Here is a 20260-nt window from a genome sequence, read left to right as displayed (position 1 = left end):
TCTGGTTTCTGTAAATCAATTACAATTTAATATTAATTTTAGTATGGCAACACTAGAAAAATCTGTCTTTAAAGCTTTCTAATCTTCACGGCGGTATAGTCGATTCACGAACTGAACAATGTCCCCGTACAGCACATCCGGCATCTGCAGCGCCGCAAAGTGACCCCCGTCCGGGTAGTGGTTATTTTGAATGAGATTCCTCAGATGATCCTTCAGGGCCCAATCCGTCTGCTGGTATATCTCATACCGGAACTTGGCACACCCCGCAGGAACCACGGTTGGCGTGCGATCGTAATCCATCAGCTCTCGGATATTGAACGCTTCCACGTACAGTCGCGTAGAGGTCGTGACCGAGTCGGTTAGGTAGTAAATCATTATATGATCTAGGAGGGCGTCCAGGGAGAAGTACTTTTCAAGCCCGCCGTCCTCGAGGAAACGGAAGGATGGATTGGTTCCGGTTGAGAATTTTTCCAGGATGTACACGGCTAGGCCAACGGGATTTCCCGTCAGAGCTGCTCCGATCGTGTCCGGTTTGGTAGCTTGAAGGTGAAAGTAGCCCGATTCTTCTAGCATAAACTTCACTCGATCAAGATACGGGAAGTAATGGTTCACGTGTTCCGGTTTCAGTACAAAAGTGGGGAAAGTGCCACCGATGAGGGTCTTCAAGTGTCCAAGTGGAGAATTGTTCATGCACATGGTTGAGTGAAAACCTACAACATACAAATAACATTAGAAGAACAACAGTCATCAATCTCCCAACAAAACTTACCCAAAACTTCGCTCTGGAAGAATGTAGCCATAAGGTTACCGATCACCGCACCCCAGTCTCCACAGTGGATGTAGAACTTGCTGAACCCAAGTCGTACCATCAGGTTTCTCATAATGACAGCCATTTTGGCCGCACTTAACCCTCGCTTCGAAGTACCCTGACTGAAACCAAACCCAGGCAAACTTGGCACGATCACTTCGAACACGTACTTTTTCCCGTCGCTGCTGGTCGTCAACTTGGGGATCATCTCGTAGAACTCTCGTACCGATCCTGGCCATCCGTGCAGCACAATAATTGGTAGAACTCTTTTGTGATCACTTTCCTTCGGTTTCACATGAATGAAATGAATATCTAGCCCTTGGATTTGAGTTTTGAACTGCGGAAACTGGTTCAGGAACTTTTGCCGTGCATCCCATCGCATCAGGTAATCCGATCGCCAATACTTCAATATCTCGCGCAATCGATTGCTGTTGAAGCCGTACTCAAAGTTACTACCCTCGAGTGGTTCAGGGAGGTTCGGAACCTTGTCCAGCTTAGCTTTAAGTTCCTGGATTACCTCCGTGCCGTAAGACAACTCAAACGGCTTCACTTCGATATTCTCAACGTAGTTTTCAGAACTTCCAGGGCCCCAATACTCGCGGTAGTCCACTTCCGGTACCGGAAGCTCTTTGAACAAATCATGGCACTGTTTCAGCAATAATCCTAGCAGTAGAACAGTTCCTGCCAGCGTGAAACGCATAAAGAAGCCCATTTTTGATTATTTTGTTCAGAAATCGTAAGAAACAATCGACTAGACGCACATGGTTCGAAGGCTTCGCAAGACTGATCGCGTATCCGCCAACTGACTTATCTTCTCCATAATTTTGGAGAAATTATAAGATAAGCATAGCCAGACAGTGATTCTCAATCGAACTGATTGAATTACGGAAATATTGTGAAAAGTAATATTTAAAAACAGTTTTTTTTTTTCAGACATCAAGCTTGCCATCTGAAACCACCAAAATGCGCATCACTTGATCAAACAGGTGCTCCTGCTTAGGATTTTGTTAAGAACCGCTGACAACGGCTACAACTTCGGAAACAGCTGTTGTGGAATATGAGAATACTAATTTACATATGAATTCAGAAGAACCAGTTTTTTCAAACGTGCCGAGATTTGGCGCAATTCGGTGTCCGCAAAAGTCTCCTAAAATTACGTAATGTGATTGAATTCAAAATATAAAAAAAAATGCATCGCAGTCTTACTTTTTAAGCTAATCGATGTGAGACCTTTTTTTTGTTGATATTTGTCTACCTGTTACATACACCTGTATGTACTCACACACTCTTTCGTGGCTTTGATTTTGTTTTTGCTACCTCATCTATGAATGAGATAAAGAAGAAACGGCCGAAAAATACGGGTTTTCGTCAATTCCTTTTTGAACTTATATCATTTTATGATGCCCGGCTTCGGCTTCAAGAGAGAGATTAAACCGGCTGTACGCGTCGTTTAATCGTACGTTGAACGCCGACCGGGAAAGATGGGCTTCGTAGCGCGGTTTGCCATTGCCGGAACGGCCCTTCTGCTGGGATTGTTCCTTAAACAGTGCCGTGAGCTTACACGGGAATTGCCGGTTCCGGCACTCGACACTCGCGAGTTCTGGGGCCCAGGAAGTCGAGACAAGTACGACGAGAGCATCAAGGTGATGCCGTTTGAGTTGGCGTATGGCAAGGAGGTAATTGATGAACTTAAAGCTAAGCTGGACAAGGTGCCGAATCTTCCTGAACCACTGGAGGGAAGCAACTTCGAGTACGGGTTCAACAGTAAGCGATTGCACGAGATTTTGAAGTACTGGCGATCGGATTATCTGGAACGATGGGATGAACGGCAAAAGTTCTTGAACCAGTTTCCGCAGTTCAAGACGCAAATTCAAGGGCTGGACATTCATTTCATTCATGTGAAACCAGCAGTGAGAAATCCTAAAAGGATCCTCCCGTTGATCCTGCTGCACGGATGGCCAGGATCGGTGCGAGAGTTCTACGAGATGATCCCCAAGTTGACGACCCGCAGCGACGAGAAGGAGTACGTGTTCGAAGTGATCGTTCCAAGTTTGCCGGGCTACGGGTTCAGCCAAGCCGCCGCGAAGCAAGGTCTAAGTCCAGCCAAGATAGCTGTTATCATGAGAAACCTGATGGCTCGCCTCGGGTTCAGCAAGTACTACGTGCACGGTGGAGATTGGGGCTCAATCGTTGCTAATCTTATGGCTACTTTCTTCCAGAGTGAAGTTTTGGGTAAGCGTCGTTGATAAGACTTATCAGTGCAGTGAGTGATGTTTTTCTGCCCTTTCAGGTGTTCACTCGACGATGTGCATGAACAACGCTCCGATTGGACAGCTGAAGAACGTAATCGGCAGCCTTGCGCCAACCTTTGTGGTAGATCCCGAGCACGTCGACTACTACTTCCCATTTCTCGATCGGATGAAGCTACTTCTCGAAGAAACCGGCTACATGCACATTCAAGCTACCAAACCGGACACGATCGGTGCTGCTCTTACGGGAAATCCCGTCGGCCTAGCCGCCTATATCCTGGAAAAATTCTCAACCTGGACCAACCCAACCTACCGGTACCTCCCCGATGGCGGTCTTGAGAAGTACTTCTCCCTGGACGCCCTCCTCGACAACATCATGATCTACTACCTAACCGATACGATCACGACCTCCCAACGGCTGTACTCGGAGGCGTTCAATATCCGCGAACTGAGCAAAGACTACGATCGTACGCCGACGAAGGTTCCCGCAGCGTGTTGCAAGTTCCGGTACGAGTTGTTCCAGCAGACGGATTGGGCCCTGAAGGATCACCTGCAAAATCTGATCCAAAGCAATCATTATCCAGACGGGGGTCACTTTGGAGCGCTTCAGCTGCCGGATGTACTGTACGCGGACATTGTTCAATTTGTGAATCGATTGTATCGGCGGGAGGATCAATAAAGAATGAACGGATTGATTGAACAGTTTACCGGGTTGTTAATTTCCTTTTTTAAATCAGTCACATTTTCTTTTAATCCAATTGTTGTTGCAATATCAAAATAAGTTATTTATTGTCATGTTATTTTCAGTATGATTGAAGAATTCGACGACGTTTTATCTGCGAGGTTCGCTGTTGTTCCAGCGGTGTTCTGAATGACAGGCCCCATACAGTTTGAGCAGTTTTGAGTGAAAAATGTGTTTATAATGAAAAATCAAACATTTTCAGAAAAGTGTGGTATTGCAAAGTGTGGCAATTTCGCTAACGATCATAATGCGTGGTGATTTGTAGTGATTAATTGTGAGTGATATTGTATTTAAACGATTTTTCTAAAAAGATGATCGATATTTTGGATAACTTGAGTTAAATGATAAATGTCGCAAAAGTTGAATGTAATGATCAAATGTAATGTCAAAGTGTTTAAACATTACTTTTCTTCCTGTCTGACCAAATTATTGAACTTAAAAATGCTTTTTGGTGATGTTTAAGAAAATTATTGTTATATGACTCTAATAGTTTGTTCTATCAATAATACACACATGAGGAGTATTATCAATCAATTAAATCCTTTTTAAATTCATTTTTCAAATGAGATTTTTGGTAAATTTGACGAAAAAAGCATGATAAATTAACTCAGCCCCTTTGGTTTACACATCAATAAAAAATTTTACTGTGTATTATTTTTTTTGAGTTGTTGATTGCCTTTTAAAAAATAAGTTGCATTTTCTCCCGCCAACTTGAATTTAAAAATTCTAAATAATTTCAGCGTAGTTTAGGAGTCATCAAAAATTAGACAAAGAAAAAAATGTTTTTTCGTGATTCGATTATCCAAAGTTATGATTATCCGAAGTAAAATTTTTCCAAGGCCTTCGGATAATCGAGTCTGGACGGTATTTTGATATATATAAAAATAAACGTTTATGTTATGTTTGAGAATGTTCAGATAAGTAAATTTAAAAAAATCATTCGTATTTCAGATTTTTTTATTTAAATAGTTTCATCTTGGGTTTCATACTACCCTCTATAATGAGATTTGACGATTTTTTTACTTTACTTCTATCACTCAAACTTCTCTTTTCGTTTAAATTTCTGAAGTGATTTTTTTTAAAAGATTCAACAATCCAAAATCTAATTTGTTGGTCTCTTAACGTTTTTGAAACCGCCTTGAGTCAGGGGTAAATAAAAAATTGGTTTAGGCCGTTGCAAATATTTGTTGAAGTTTATGTCCCTTGACTCTGATCAAAGTCGAGAGGGGGGGGGGGGGGGGGGTCAAAAAAATTAAAAAAGCTAAAAATTGAAATAACAGGCCACGGTGTCAACATTTGAATGAAAAAAGTGTTTTAAAATGCACCTGTCCAAATGTTTTGCAATCATTGATTTCCAAAATTTCTAAATACTGACGAAAATTTTATTTTTGCGAGAAAAAAAGTTTTTGCGGTGCTGTAATTTCATAAAAGTTCAAAATATTTTTAAACGAGTCCAAACATGTTAAATATGATTATCAATGCAGAAAAAGGCATTTAAGATTGTTCTCAGTTGATTAGACTTCTATTCCCTTTAAATTTTTTATATTTTATGAAAAAAAAATTTTGCCCCCTTATTTTTAGGACCAATTTGGAAAGGGGGGGTTGACATAAACTTTGAAAAATATTTGCAACGGCCTTACTGGACTAAAGTCTCCAGATTTCGCTTTTCCATTGATTTTCTTTTCAAATTTGTGACATAACTGTTATAATGCGGTACATGCAAGTAATCGATTGTTGCTCGAATTGGGTCTTACAATGGAGCACCTTGGGAGCACCCGCAGTCGAGCAGTTTTTGACAGTTAACATAAGACATAAGAAATACATCGTAGAAAAAAGCAAAAACTGCTCGAATGGAAGTGCTCCATTAAGCTTAAATTGGTGATATTATTGTTCACAACAACCACAAAGGATATGAAATGGATTTTTAATTCATTTTTTTAATAACTTTGCGGCCCTTCTTGACAGAAAACATCCTAATTGACAGCTCGTTCCGAAGGGACCGTAGTTGATCCATCGTTAAATTTTGTCATGCCAATATTTTTGCATACGTGTTTTTTACATTTTTACATAAAAATTAAGTTATAACCTATAGGGCTTTTGGACCCAATTGAATTCCGTTTCAGAATTCCGTTTGACTTGATTAGTCTTAAATTATGTATACATGAAATAAAAAAAAAGCAGGATTCACTCTTTGTTTACAATATTAAATATTGTAATGGGCAAATTTTGCCTATTTACATTGTTTTGTTTGAATAATGCCAAACATTTATAACGCTCCTTCAATTCAAACTGCAGCCAAAATACACCCCTCGGTTAAAAACGACCTTTCCAAATAAAAGACTATTCGCCCAGCCCTGCGCACTGAATAGTCCTTTTCTCGTTGCCCCAAACGTCAAACCCTTGAAGAAAAGCGGCATCAAAACGCGAGTGACGCCGGGTTTGTTTGGAGAGGAAAATTTTCGCTTATTTTCGGTGTTATTCCACTTATTTCCCCGTCGGAACCGACCGACTCCGGTGACGCACGATGAGTGCCGGTGGAATGCTGTACGGTGGGGACGAGATCGGCGCACTGGTGTTCGATCCGGGCCACCACTCGCTGCGGGTTGGCTACGCCCAGGAGGACACACCGAAGGCGGAGATTCCGGCCGTGGTGGGGGTGGGACCGGCGGATGCCGCGCTCAACTCGGACCTGGAAACCAAGGCGGACAACAATGTGGCCAGCAGTAAGGGGTTTTTGGTTGGGTGTTTTTTTTTGGATGTTTTTGTTTGATTACGGAATTTTGTTCTCCGACAGCTAACAAATACTACGTCGACACGACCTTCGTCAGTGTTCCGCGGCCGAATATGGAAATCCAGACGTACATGAAGGATGGCATGGTGGACAACTGGGATCTGTTTGAGAAAGTGCTGGATTACGTGTATGCCAAGGTAAACCAGCAGAAATCCGCTCAAGTATAACCTCACTTAACGATTCTTTTGATTGTTCCGGCAGGTCGTTCAGTCGGAGTCGATGTACCACCCGGTGCTGTTTTCGGAGGCCGCTTGGAACGTGCGCAACAACCGGGAGCGTCTGACGGAGCTGATGTTTGAAAAGTACAGCGTACCGGCGTTTTTCCTCGTCAAGAATGCCGTGCTGGCGGCGTTTGCCAACGGGCGCGCCACGGCCCTGGTCGTGGACAGCGGGGCGACGCACACGTCGGCCGTGCCGGTTCATGTGAGTATGACCGATTGAAAGAAGGGTTTTTGAAAATAGCTCGACACCGTCAATGGGGGTAATTATGGGCCAAGAAATGATTTGATTCTCCTAATGTCTAAATGACAAAACATTTTTCCGTCGAACCAGTAAGATTCTAAGATGACATAAATCTAGAGTTATTCGACTCGACCTCAGGCAACTCACATTATAATCAAAGAAATGTTTATCATAAGGACGACTCATTGCGATTGGCGAAGAAGCAGGATAATCTCACCAAGAGGCTGTTCGAGGATGTCTACAGAGAAGTAGAGGAGATTGAAAAGAAGCCGTTGTCGATGGGTGTACCCCATTTGGCATAATGGACATTTGGCATAACGGGTTTTCAAGATGGACGTTTGGCATAATTGGTCCAAGACATCAGGGACGTTTGGCATAATTCGTTCAAAACCCATCAAGGACGTTTGGCATAATTTTTGCTAGCTATTTTTTTTCCTTTTTTCTAAGCAGATAACTTTACTTTAAAAATGATTTTTGTTTTCAAGAAATCTAGTATCTTTGTCATTTTCTCGCAATAGATGTATTTTTTTTCCTTTTTTTCTTAATAAAGCTTGAAAATGCAATTTTTCATAAATATAAAATGCATTTTTTCATAAATATATAATATTGAGATTTGTCTTTTTTTGAAATATTTTGCAGCTAATTTTTTGTATTCAATTATTCCTTCTTTTATTTTAAATTCAACCTAACAAAGTGATGTAAGTTTTGCCAGTCTTTGAAATTAAGCAATAAAGATTTTATACTGTTTACCCTTTTCCCTCCTTTTTCAAATTCAACCTAAAGAATGTATGTACATTTTGCTCTTCTTTAACGAAATGCATTTAAATTTTTTAAAGCAATTTGCTCTTCTTTTATTTTAAAGCTAAAATAAGGTAAAATCTCTCAAAAAATGGGCAGTTTGTTTTTTTTTTCAAAATTTTGCAATCATTGTTTTTATGCAATTTTTTCTTCTTTAATATTCATCCTTAATAAGGGATGTACATTTTTTCTTTCTTTAAATATTTGACAAATGAGTTATGAAATTTTCCCTTCTTTTATTTTAAATTCAACTTTTAGAAGGGAAAATCTCTAAAAACAATACTTTTTGAATATTTGACAATTAACTTCGATTATGAAATTTTTTATAACATTTATATTTATTTATATAAAATTCAACTTATGGAAGGAAAAGTAAATTTAAAGATTCACATTTTGACACTCTTTAAATATTTGACTATCGCAAAATTTTTATGCTTTTCACCTACCTCTCTTAAAAATAACATATAATCAGCATTTATTTTTTTGGGCAGTTGTCCCTTCTTTAAGATTAGTATTGAATAAATAAAAGAAGGAAAAATTCCATAAACAACTTTATTGCAAAAATTAAACCAACAGAGAAAAAATGTGCTGAAATTATATAAATATTTAAAGACAACATCTATAAGAGAATTTCGTGGAATTTCCCTTCTTCAAGTTAAATATAAAAAATGATGGGAAAATTGAATAAAAAAACTTAATTGCAAAATATTTGAAGAAAAGCAACATCGACATCCATTCACTCAAAATACAGGATCGAGAGTATAATTCCATCAAAATTTATAGAGAGCTCAATGCTAAACTCGATAGAATAATGGTACCAATTCACACCTGCAAAACAATTAATTTAATTAATTAATTGAAACAGTAAATCTGCAACAAGAGTCATACATCGAAATCTGACTACTCTTGTGTCACCAAGCTGCTGTGGCCAAGGCAGTTTAGTCATTGAGTTAGTCTATTAAAGGTCTCTGGTTCAGTTCCCGTAGAGAACACTTTTTGTTTTGAAGGATGAACTTTTTCTTTTCTTGTCATCTAGAACTGTGTTCTCTGTGTCTGTGAATCTTTCCGCTAGTCTCGTGTCGGATGATTGCTGCCCAGTTCTGGGGTTTCTTTAGATTAAATTTGAAAAAGAAGGGAAAAATGTGAATTTATTTAGAGATTTCCTTCTTCAAGTAAAATTTTGATCAAAAGAAGGGAAAATTGCATTATAAAAGCTCAATTGTCGAAAATTAGAAGTGGTTTTTCTCATCATGAATTTCATATAAAAATTACTGCTAATTATATTGAAAGGGGAAAAATCTTAAGCTAACAAGAGATATTTTCTTCTTTATACTAATTATTTAATAAAAATATCAAAGTTTCATTGAAAAGATTTATTGTGAATTATTCAAAAAGGAAAGAATTGACTATTGGGGAAAAAATATAGAGATACCTAATTTTTTATAGAAAAAAAAATGATAATCTCTTAAAGTAATATAAAAAAGGTAAAAAATATACATTTTCGTTCGTGAAAATGACAAATACTTAACAAAAAAAAAAACAAGCTAGTAATAATTATGCCAAACGTCCATTATGCCAAACGTCCTTGATGGTTTTTGAACGAATGTCCATTATGCCAAACGTCCCTGATGTCTTGGACCAATTATGCCAAACGTCCATTATGCCAAACGTCCATCTTGAAAACCCGTTATGCCAAATGTCCATTATGCCAAATGGGGTACACCCGTTGTCGATGCCTACTGAGAATTTTGGCTCGAGCCTCGACTCGATTCAGGCTCGATCTCGAGCCAGATCGACTCGAGGCTCGAGCCAAAATTCTCAGTGGGTGGCTGGAACCGGCTCAAAAACAAAAAAAAAACCGGAATTTGTGGTTTGGTTATGATTTGGGAATTTGGTTTGAAGGGCACGCAGTGTTTCTGCTTTACGTAGAAGGACAAATCAGACGGGATAAACGGGAACAAAGAGATAAACGGATAGCTACGGGTGGATCCGATGGTTGGGTCACTGTCGGAGATCTGGAAGCTGACGATTATGAACACTAGTGGAAGCAAGATTCCAGGAAGGGAGATCCGGTGGCTTGTTTGGACATATCAAAGGGTGGCAAATTCCGATTCGTGGGCTCTCGGGGAGGTTTTCGTGATCGATCTGCTGAGTCTGCAGATGCTGGAACAAGTCCACAGGGGATCCATTTGGCGCTGCAAATCCACCCGGAAAATTTCACGGTGTTCACCGTTGGCAAGGACCAGATCTTAGGCGCGTAGAATCAGGCTCCAGACAAAGTCCTCCACATGAAGCATGAAGAACCGAAAATGAAATTGATCGAATTCAACCCCAGTGGTGATTTAGATCGATACCGGCAAAAGCCTCTACCGGAAAAAGCTTTCAGTCGCGCATGGTCGCGGTCGGCTAGCTCTCGGAGACCAAATCGTGCGTCGGAACCGAGGATGGATGCTTGTCATTTATCGACCATAATTGACCAAAGGGCTTTTGTTAATTTGATTTGGTTAACCTCGGTGGATTTTCTTGAAATAATTCGAACTGTCAAAAATCCACCAAAGCATCTACCCAGTCACGGCGTTCTCACAGGATTCTTACAGAATTCTAGCAAAGCGAAAATATTCTTACTAGAACTTTGCCATCATCCTGCCAGAACTTTGCAAGAATTCTCAAAGAATTCTAGCTCAAATGCAATAACCGGTTCTAGCAGGAGCTGGCGAAATCAACCGGATCTGTTAGAATCCTGCTAGAATTTTGCTAGAACTATTCTGACAGGCCTCCTGCTAGAATTCTGTACGAATTTTGCTAGAATGAGATAGAAAAATTTTCTGGTAGAATCCTGCTAGAATTTTGCTAGAAATTACCAGAAATGATTTTTTTAAGATTTTGGAGTTTTGCTAGATTATGTTTACCAAATAAAATTAGTAGAAACATTTATTTATTGTAAAGTAAAGAAGGTTATAACATTTAAATTACAACAATGTTTTTTTACTGTTTCATTGTGGCACTTTGATTCTTCTTACGGACGGACGGACAATCGAAACTAGCTGCCATGGGTTGTCGTTTTCTCCCGCCGTCCTGCCGTGATTTTCTTGCCAATTCTGGTGAGCTGCATCTGGCAAATGACAAATGGTGGAGTGCCTCACCTTTCCCGGGGACGCTCCGGCCAACGGCGTTGATTTTCACCAGGTTCCCAGGATTAGAATCGCAATATCCTGTTAAAATAAAAGGTGGAATGTTTAATAATGTAGATGATTCATTCTCTTGCACAAATTAACTAACCAAAAACAGGCGGTGCTGGAAAACGCGGCATCATTCTTCAACTGAAAAATAAAACTTAACTTGATCGAACAAGTTCGCCGATGGTTTTGGTGGCAAACACATTCGCCACAAAGCGGTTCTGCAAAATGACTTCATTTTCGACAGATTTTGTTCTGCTAGAACATTCTGGCAAAATTCTAGCGGAAATCTGACAGACTTGCTAGAATCATTCTAGCCAGATTCTAGCAGAACCAATTCTGTAAGAAATCCTCGCGTCTGGGTACCGGTGGAAACTTTTCTACCACAGATTTTTGTGCGATCAATGTGGTAGATGCTTTGGTGGATTTTTGACAGTTCGAATTATTTCAAGAAAATCCACCGCGGTTAACCAAATCAAATTAACAAAAGCCCTCAAGGCTTCTCGATAGGCGTAAGAAAGGATATTCTTACCAAAAGGCTGTTCGAGAATTTCTAGCCGAAGTAGTTATTCCGTGCTATGATCGGAATGACGCACTGAACGTTTAATTTTAGTTTCTAATTGTATCCATTCTACGTAGGTACTTGAAGTTTACATCCGTGTTAGGGAAGCGCTTATTCTGTGAACGATTTTATGTATTCGGAATTTTAACCAATTTGGGTGCTTTTGGCCGCAAATGAATGATGAGAATGTCTTTTTTTCGGTTTCGATCTGGAGAAACGGTTTTGGACTCCGAGAACCTGCTACAATCAATACAATACAATGCTACAATCAGGGATGGTATTTTCTCGTTTCCTCGCCGATGGCGAGGGCTTTTGGATATCGTCCCTCGCTCAAATCATCAAATTTTCGGCGTTCTCCCAAAACTGCATCAAGAGAGCGAAGCGAAAACGACGCCGATGAAATAGCGAGCAACGAACAAACCGATGCGTAAGACGGAAAAAAATCTCTCACATAGCCAGTCTCCTCGCACAGAAAGCAAGAGAAAGAGCAATCGTGAAATTCTCTCGCCCGCAAGCCCTGTAGAAATGAGTTCATTTGTGTGCGTGAGCTCCAGTGTATGTATACAGCAATTTCGTGTGCGTGCCTCTCCGGTTGGAACGATAGTTCCATCGAAGCCAGCGAGAGGGTATTTCTCGTCGATGTGATGGGCTTTCGATATTCGCGATAGCAAGCCGACCATCACTCGGCTGCGAAAAAGAAGAGAAATTTTAAGAGACGAGGAACGCACCGAAATATGCATCAACGATAGTGCGATGGTGAGGGTTTACCTACCCTGGCTACAATCGAATAAAGTCCTTTTTGAGGCCCCGACTTAAAGGATCTGTGTCTCCGCAACTATAATATCGATAGCGTTGACTCTGCTTGCATTCGATAGGTTATTACCAAAAAATTTTGCTTTCGCATAGATAAGTCGTCCAAGGTGGACACCGGTTTCAGGAATATCTGGAAAACATGATATTTACAGTTTTTGTAATAGAATCGACTCCTGGTCCAATTTGTTAAATTGGATTTTAATTTTAATTTTGGATACACTACATACTACGCCACGGTGGGTAAGAAGGACTTTATTATGCAACATGCATGCACCTCGGAAATTCCGCCTGGAGGTTGTTGGGGGACTATTCTGAGTCAGAAAAAACGATTCCCAAAATATTCTGTCAGTGACTACTGATTTTATCTCAATTTAAAGTTAAAAAACTAAATATATCACCTAAAACTTCAAAAATATGCCCAAAATCGCGGTCTATCTCAGGACAAAGCTGTTAATTTTAATCAAAATAACAACTTTTAGTTCTCAAAATATATTCCTGACACAGCAAACCTTAAATCGATCCATAATTTCCATAATCCATAAGGGCGCACACCGGTTTCGTGAGCGGGAGCACAAATCAGTCCGCTCTACCGCTCGTTGCAATTGTTTCTACTTCTGATTGTCGTCACATACAATAGAACGAAAACACAGTGAGAGCAGCAGTGTTCACGAGGAGTGCCACTTGCGTTTTTGTCGCAACACCAAGGTCATGCCGATGTCCTCTGGCTCGATTTCGAGTGAAAAAACAGCTCAATAGGAAGTGAACAAGCAAGTTTCTATCAAAAGTTGGTTAAGAACTCGCAACTAACTCCATCCACTTTGCTGATTTTTAAACTTATTTTGTAAAACTTTTGACAGAAACTTGCTTGCCCATTTCCTATTGCGCTATTTTTTACTCGATTTCAGTTGAAAACAGACATGCATCGGCAGGGCACGCGTGCCGCTCGCGTTCTCCTAATGGTTAAAAGAACAGTACTTTTAATCAAAGTACGCGAACTTACTGTTCAAACAGATCTTAGTTCCCCCGTGTCAGAACATGATTTGAATTTTTATTTTATCAGATCCCGTTTGGTTGTCACCGACGGAAGATGTCTCTACCTTGAACTTCCAAGGTCCACAAAAGGACTCGCAGTGTGTGTGTCCTTAAACACCAATAATCAAGAACCAGATTGAAGAAGGAGAAGACGGATCGGCAAAGTGTAAGATATGCAAAACCGTTTTGAAGAGCAACAAAACCAGCAAGCAACAAAATATGCCAACGTTACAGTTAGTTAGATGCTGTGCCCCTATTCTTATACAATCGATCCAACTACAGTTATGTACAGTAATCACAAATGGCGTAGTCTTTTTCGGTGCTACGTGATTTGTCATAAACGGGCGTTGGAAATTCTTCGTGCGCGAATCGCAAGTGAAAATTCATTTCGCGATGGAGATTTTGGTAGGCACCGAGACGGCACCACTACCCTGCTGGCGGAACCGGTTTCGGTGGTAAGTGAAAGAAACCGACGAGTAGCTTCCAGGGCTCGCAGTGTTTCTGCTTTACGAAGAAGGGTAAAGCAGACGGACACGCCGGGAAGGTCCGGGCCATCTGTCAACGGCATAAACGGATCGCTACGGGTGGATCCGATGGTTGGGTCACCGTCGAAGACCTGGAAGCTGATGAGTATGAACGCTCGTGGAAGCCGGATTCTGCTTCGTGGGCACTCGGGGAGGTCACATTTTCGTGATCCATCTGTTGTGCCAGCAGCTGATCAAGACGCTGACAAAACCCACCCGTTTGGCGCTGCGAATCCACTCGGAACGTTTCACGGTGTTCACTGTTGGCAAGGACCAAATGTTGAGCGCATGGAATCCGATTCCAGACCGAATCCTCCACATGATGAACCAACAACCAATTTGGTCGATGAACTAGTAATCCTTTCCAACACCGCCACCAACGCGATTTCCTTCGATGCAGGCAAAAGCCTCCACCGGAACGGCTTCCAGTCGCGCATCGTCGCGGTCGGCTGGCTCACAGGACCAAATTGTGCGTCGGATCCGAGGATGGATGCTTGTCGTTTATCGACACAACAAATAGCTCGATTTCCAAAATTCCGACCGTATACCCGGCCAAATTGATGACGATGGCTATCGATCGGAGCCGGCATAGGGGATCAAACCACGATTGGGACGGTCAAAGTTCCATGCGTTAAAGTTTGGCGCATCAATGTTTGTTGATTATTGACCGCTATTACTGAATCCATTCTACATACTTGAAGTTAACGTCCGTGTTAGGGAAGCGCTTATTCTGTGGACGATTGCATGTATTCGGAATCTTAACCGATTTTGGTACTTTTGGCCGCAAATGAAAGGTCTGTCTGAATGTCTGAATATTTCGGTTCCGACCTGGAGAAACTGTTTTGGACACTGTGGCCATCGAGAATCTGCTGCAACCGACAAAAAAATTCTTTTTGAGGTTCCGATTTTGATGACCTGCATCTCCAGAACTATTATGACTCTGCTTGCATTTGATGGGTTATTACTTCATTTTTTTTTTTTGCTTTTGTAGAGACCGGTTCCGTAAACCCGGAACACCCGAATAACATGATATTTACAGCTTTTGTTATAGAATCGACACCTGGGCAAATTTGTTGAAACGGATTTTTTTTATTTTTGATACACTACATACTACTCCAACAGTACTAAGTTACATATCTTTGGCAGTAAACTGAGTTCAAGAAGATCATTCTGATGTATTTCTCCCCCTTTATTTCCCCTTTCCAGGAAGGCTACGTCCTCAGCCAAGCCGTCGTCAAGTCCCCCCTCGGCGGTGACTACCTGTCGCTGCAGTGCCGCCAGTACCTGGAGAGCCAGACCATCGACCTGACGCCGGCGTACGGCATCGCCGCCAAGGACGTCATCAAGGAGCGCGACAACGCCCGGTTCACGCCGCGCCAGCTGCCCGAAAAGCTGACCTCGTCCTGGCAGCAGTACATGCTCAAGGGTCTGCTGCAGGACTTCCAGATGTCGACGGTGCAGGTGCTGGAGACGCCGTACGACGAACGGACCGCGGCCCAGATTCCGGCCGTGCACTACGAGTTCCCCAACGGCTACCACCAGGACTTTGGTCCGGAGCGATTCAAGCTGGCGGAGAGCCTCTTCGATCACACGATGCTCGGGGCCGGCCAGTTGGCCTCGACCAGCGTCGGAATGTGCGACGCCGACGTGCGTCTCTCGCTGTACGGCTCGGTGGTGGTCACCGGAGGGAACACCCTGCTGCCGGGCTTCCCCGAGCGGCTGAATCGAGATTTGCAGCACCGCGCCCCGTCAAACACGCGCCTCAAGATGATCTCGGCCAACGGATCGGTCGAGCGACGGTTCGGGGCCTGGATCGGCGGTTCCATTCTGGCCAGCATCGGCACATTCCAGCAGATGTGGATCTCGTCCCAGGAGTACGAAGAGTCCGGCAAGAGCCAGGTCGAGCGGAAGTGTCCCTGAATTTTTCTCGTGTGTGTGTGGTAGATTTTAAGTAGATTTTACCGACTCTTTGAACAACCCTCCCTCTGGATGACGACAAAATTGTGGATAAAATGTGCTTCTTAAACGTAAGTAACTAACGGCGCAGTTTTTGTTTTGTTTTCCGAAAGCCACATGCGATCTCTGATAAAAGGGAAAAAAAGAACCCAATTGATAGTTTATCGCGTAGCGTGATTCGATTTGTTTTGATTTTAACAAAGTGTTCAATTGCTGTTGCACTTCTAAATCAGCACAGTTTCGCAGAACATCGATTCCGCCCTTATCAGCCGCGCCGCGCTCATTGACGATTACGAATCGGCCACTCGCTATCATTGTTTTAAATAGTAATGCGAGATTTGCCATCAACGAGCGGTGATAGTGCCAAACGTGGCCCATCAGAATGCCAGAGCATCGAGATTGCAATCTGGATCGAGCTCGTTCTGCTAGTTCTTTCAGAAGTCGGACTTTGATTGCCCTCGAGAGGCGTCGTCGTCGTTTCGATGATTGTTTATGGTTGCAGTGGGACTTTTCTCGCTGGCTCAACGGATTGGGTTTCGTTTGAGGTGGGAATTTGAGGAAAAAATGTCGATTGGCATCATAAAAAATGAGAGAAACGTGTGTTTTTGGTTTTGATTTTGAACTGATAAGGGAGAAGGGTGGAAAGAACGTTCTGGCGGACCGTTTTCTAGCAAAATGGCGCATTTATTTTTTATGATTTGACTGATTCACTTAAAAACTGATAACATGAAGTCTTCAGTGCAAAGAATTTGTGATTTAATCTTGGAACATTTCTCATCTAAACTCTAAATAATCGCCGATTGATTACATGAAACTTATAATCAGATTGACTGTTTATTTACAGCGAAAGTTGAATTGTCATTACAATGATACAATTTATGATACTAAGGGCGAACCCTCAGTCTCCGCCTTAAATCAACAACATTTAATTGTTTCCTAACACACGATAAGATCCGGCTGCATTTATTATAAGAAATGTCTCCGATAAGAAGCATAAAATGGAATGCTCTGCTGATGGTACTTTCATTTTTTCGAGGTACCACACACATATTTTGGAATTTTTCCATCACTCTGTCTGTCGTGTCGCTGTGTCTCTGTGCTTCAATCTTTTTTTTCTTGTTCGAAACCACAAGAAATAATCTTTTATTACTCAAGCTTGTCGAATGTATGCCATTGGTAGGTAAATCTGAAAATTTCAAGTTACAGGTAAAAATTTGGAGGAAATGTTCCAATTGTTCAGTTTAGAAATTTCTGATGTTGCGGGAAAATGATAAATATTTGTGGTTGTACGATGCCTTTCTTCTCCACCATTCCTGATCCTTGCTCAGCAAATTGAACAGTTTGTTGTTGATTTTTTTTTGAGCATGAGCATGAGAGACCACCCATGGCTGTCCTTCTCCGTTGCTGAACAGGACCGTAATCTCCTATCAATACAACTGACCATACGCTTAAACGATCTAATGGTGTTTCCCTTATCAACAGCATGTATGAATGCGTTGAAAAGATAAAACATCAAGATCATTAAAACTAGATCTGAAGCAAATAGGTAACAGTCATTGGCCACCAACGGCGCCCGCCATGTCAGTTTGTAGATCTCGAGGGGATTGGGACGGGAATGTTAGTTAGCACAGGTTGCTACAAAGGGTGGGTTCTATACGATATCCACACCCCCACGTGTGCCGGAAAACTACTTCTACTTGGGATTTTGTTAGTGGGAAAGGGTAATGGCCAGGATTCATCATAGAGGATGATGATGCGACCCAATAATCAATGAATTTTGTTTAATGATGTGATGTATTATGCATTCTCAAGGCAAACAGTCGGATGATGCGGATGAGATTATTCCCGGTTATTTGGTGTTGAGTTTAGCATAAATGATTCAATCTTAGACAGCCGGCTGTGGAAAGATAAAACCAAATAAAATGCGAAAACGCGAAACCGACCGGACCGAAAAACACACACAATCGGGGGACAACAAAGACGGAAACGGAATCGAAAATCCTGTGTGATAACCGCGACCCGCACCGTTCGAATTCTCCAAAGCAACTGTCAAACATCGCGAAATCGTCCGGGTCGAAATACACACACAATCGGGGGGAAAACAAAGACGGAATCGGCAACGAAAAACCGGCGTGTTGACCGCGACCCGCACCGTTCGAATTCTCCAAAGCAACTGTCAAACATCGCGAAATCGTCCGGGTCGAAATACACACACAATCGGGGGGAAAACAAAGACGGAATCGGCAACGAAAAACCGGCGTGTTGACCGCGACCCGCACCGTTCGAATTCTCCAAAGCAACTGTCAAACATCGCGAAATCGTCCGGGTCGAAATACACACACAATCGGGGGGAAAACAAAGACGGAATCGGCAACGAAAAACCGGCGTGTTGACCGCGACCCGCACCGTTCGAATTCTCCAAAGCAACTGTCAAACATCGCGAAATCGTCCGGGTCGAAATACACACACAATCGGGGGGAAAACAAAGACGGAATCGGCAACGAAAAACCGGCGTGTTGACCGCGACCCGCACCGTTCGAATTCTCCAAAGCAACTGTCAAACATCGCGAAATCGTCCGGGTCGAAATACACACACACCAGTTTGTTGTTGATTTTTTTTTGAAAAAAAAAAGTTCCGTTGAACCTTTGCTGCGTTGATATTCAAAAGGAACAGTAGAAAGAATTTCGGTATTAAAAGTTTGAGTCAAGTCAAGAAAGTTTGATAAAAGGGCTCGTTTGATATAATGAAAGAGATAGTATTGTTGTATCTATTTTATTTGTTATTATTAAATTGTTTATAAAAGTGTTTGCCATTAATGTTGTTTTTATCGTAGTTCATTTAAGGCTGATGCAAATATTTTTCAAAGTTTTTGTCCCTCGGCTCTGGCCGTGTCGATAGGGGCAAACAAATAAAAAAATATTTTAAAAATTGATATAACAAGCCTAAGTCTCAACATTTGAATGAATAATGTTTTGTTGTTTTGCATTCACTAGTTTTCAAAAAAAAAAAAAAAAAGGTTTAACGAAACCAAAAACTTAAGGGGTTATATACATGTATATCGGCAAAAAAGTCAGAGGTTAGTATGAGCACACACATCAACTTATTTTTAATTATTTTTTCATGGCATTAAAATGTACATTTTCACCTACTTTCAAAACAAATTTGAAGATATTTGGTTGCATCATTGCCGAGATATAGCAATTTCAAGTGAGCAGTTTCCAAAAACGGGTGCCGCGATATCTCAACATTGTCTTGACCAAAGCGGCTCAAAATTTTGGTGAAGACTCGTTAAACCGACTCCGTGTGCATGACGAAGCTTGATTTTCAAAAAGTTTATTTTAAAAACAGATAAAATATTTTTGTGTTTTTCATATAAAAAACCGTTAGTTTGTGATTTTTGTATTTTTTTAAAAAGCTAATTTTAAAAATTGGGCTTCGTCATGCACACGGGATACATCTTGAGAGTCTTCACCTCAAATTTCAGCCAATTTGGTCCATCCCATCTCGAGGTATCGTGGCAGAGAAAAACGCCAACAAAGTTTGACAGCCCGCTTTGCGCATGGCAAAATTTTGAACTTAAATCGTCTCTTACTCAGTTTAATCATGAAATATCTTCATAAAACTTTCAGGAGTGATTAATAATCATCTTCTGAGTGGATTTATCAAATATTCTGTAATATAAAATTAGGTGATTTTCTACATGTATGTAACCCCTTAAGAAAAAAAAAACTTTTTCGGTACGCATTTTTTTCAAAACTTCTTAAGATTTTTAAATCAATCAAAACAAGCAAAATGCTTCTAGAGAATTTAAAAGTTATCGTTTTTCAACTGGTTTGCAAAATGTTCACATTTTCTTGTGATAAGATTTTCTACAGTTTTCAAAACAGGCCACAAGTGCAACTTCTTTGTTAGAACCACCGAACCATGGGGAAATATTGGTTGGGAGCGGACATACTCAGTGCAAAAGTGAAAGTGTTCACGTCAAACGATCGGCCTGTCTCCTGAGAAGAACCTGAAATCTGACGATCGGGATACCACCTCGTGGCGTCTTTTGAAGATTTGAGCTATATGTTATTTCTTGGTGAGAGCTTTCCATCATAATTTGTTAAATTATTATATTCCCCTATATTATGATATTATAAATTAAATAACCCTTCTATCCCTCCCCCATTGTTCGGGTAATTCGAGTTGTCTAGATTTGCCAGGAAAAAAAATAGTGGACAAACACATCTTTTATCCGCGTATAACAAGCACGATACGAAGACCATTTATTTTTTTATTGCAACAAAACAATTCTCTCCGAATGAAAACAAACCAAAACCCGAGTGAAAACGAAACCAAAATAC

General features: G+C 41.2%; 3 protein-coding genes across 3 annotated transcripts; 2 read left to right on the top strand and 1 right to left on the bottom strand.

Moving 5' to 3' along the window:
- Positions 1-2: 2 nt before the first annotated feature.
- Positions 3-1520, bottom strand: LOC6031994 (juvenile hormone epoxide hydrolase 1). Its single transcript, XM_001842611.2, has 2 exons — positions 770-1520; positions 3-710 (listed from the first exon to the last, which is right to left on the bottom strand). Exons 1-2 carry the CDS (start codon positions 1518-1520, stop codon positions 79-81), a joined length of 1383 nt encoding a protein of 460 aa, XP_001842663.1. The 3' UTR covers positions 3-78.
- A 480-nt stretch (positions 1521-2000) lies between these two features.
- LOC6031995 (juvenile hormone epoxide hydrolase 1) lies at positions 2001-3764 on the top strand. The gene is made up of 2 exons (XM_001842612.2): positions 2001-3040; positions 3099-3764. The coding sequence occupies exons 1-2, from the start codon at positions 2290-2292 to the stop codon at positions 3734-3736; spliced, it is 1389 nt and encodes a 462-aa protein (XP_001842664.1). The 5' UTR covers positions 2001-2289; the 3' UTR covers positions 3737-3764.
- Positions 3765-6187: 2423 nt separating this feature from the next.
- LOC6031996 (actin-like protein 6A) lies at positions 6188-15996 on the top strand. Its single transcript, XM_001842613.2, has 4 exons — positions 6188-6522; positions 6594-6727; positions 6792-7013; positions 15164-15996. Exons 1-4 carry the CDS (start codon positions 6324-6326, stop codon positions 15875-15877), a joined length of 1269 nt encoding a protein of 422 aa, XP_001842665.1. The 5' UTR covers positions 6188-6323; the 3' UTR covers positions 15878-15996.
- The last annotated feature ends 4264 nt before the right edge of the window (positions 15997-20260 follow it).

Source organism: Culex quinquefasciatus, chromosome 2, assembly GCF_015732765.1.
Source record: "Culex quinquefasciatus strain JHB chromosome 2, VPISU_Cqui_1.0_pri_paternal, whole genome shotgun sequence".
NCBI classification, from domain to species: Eukaryota; Metazoa; Arthropoda; class Insecta; order Diptera; family Culicidae; genus Culex; species Culex quinquefasciatus.
This window is presented reverse-complemented; position numbering and strand designations above follow the sequence as displayed.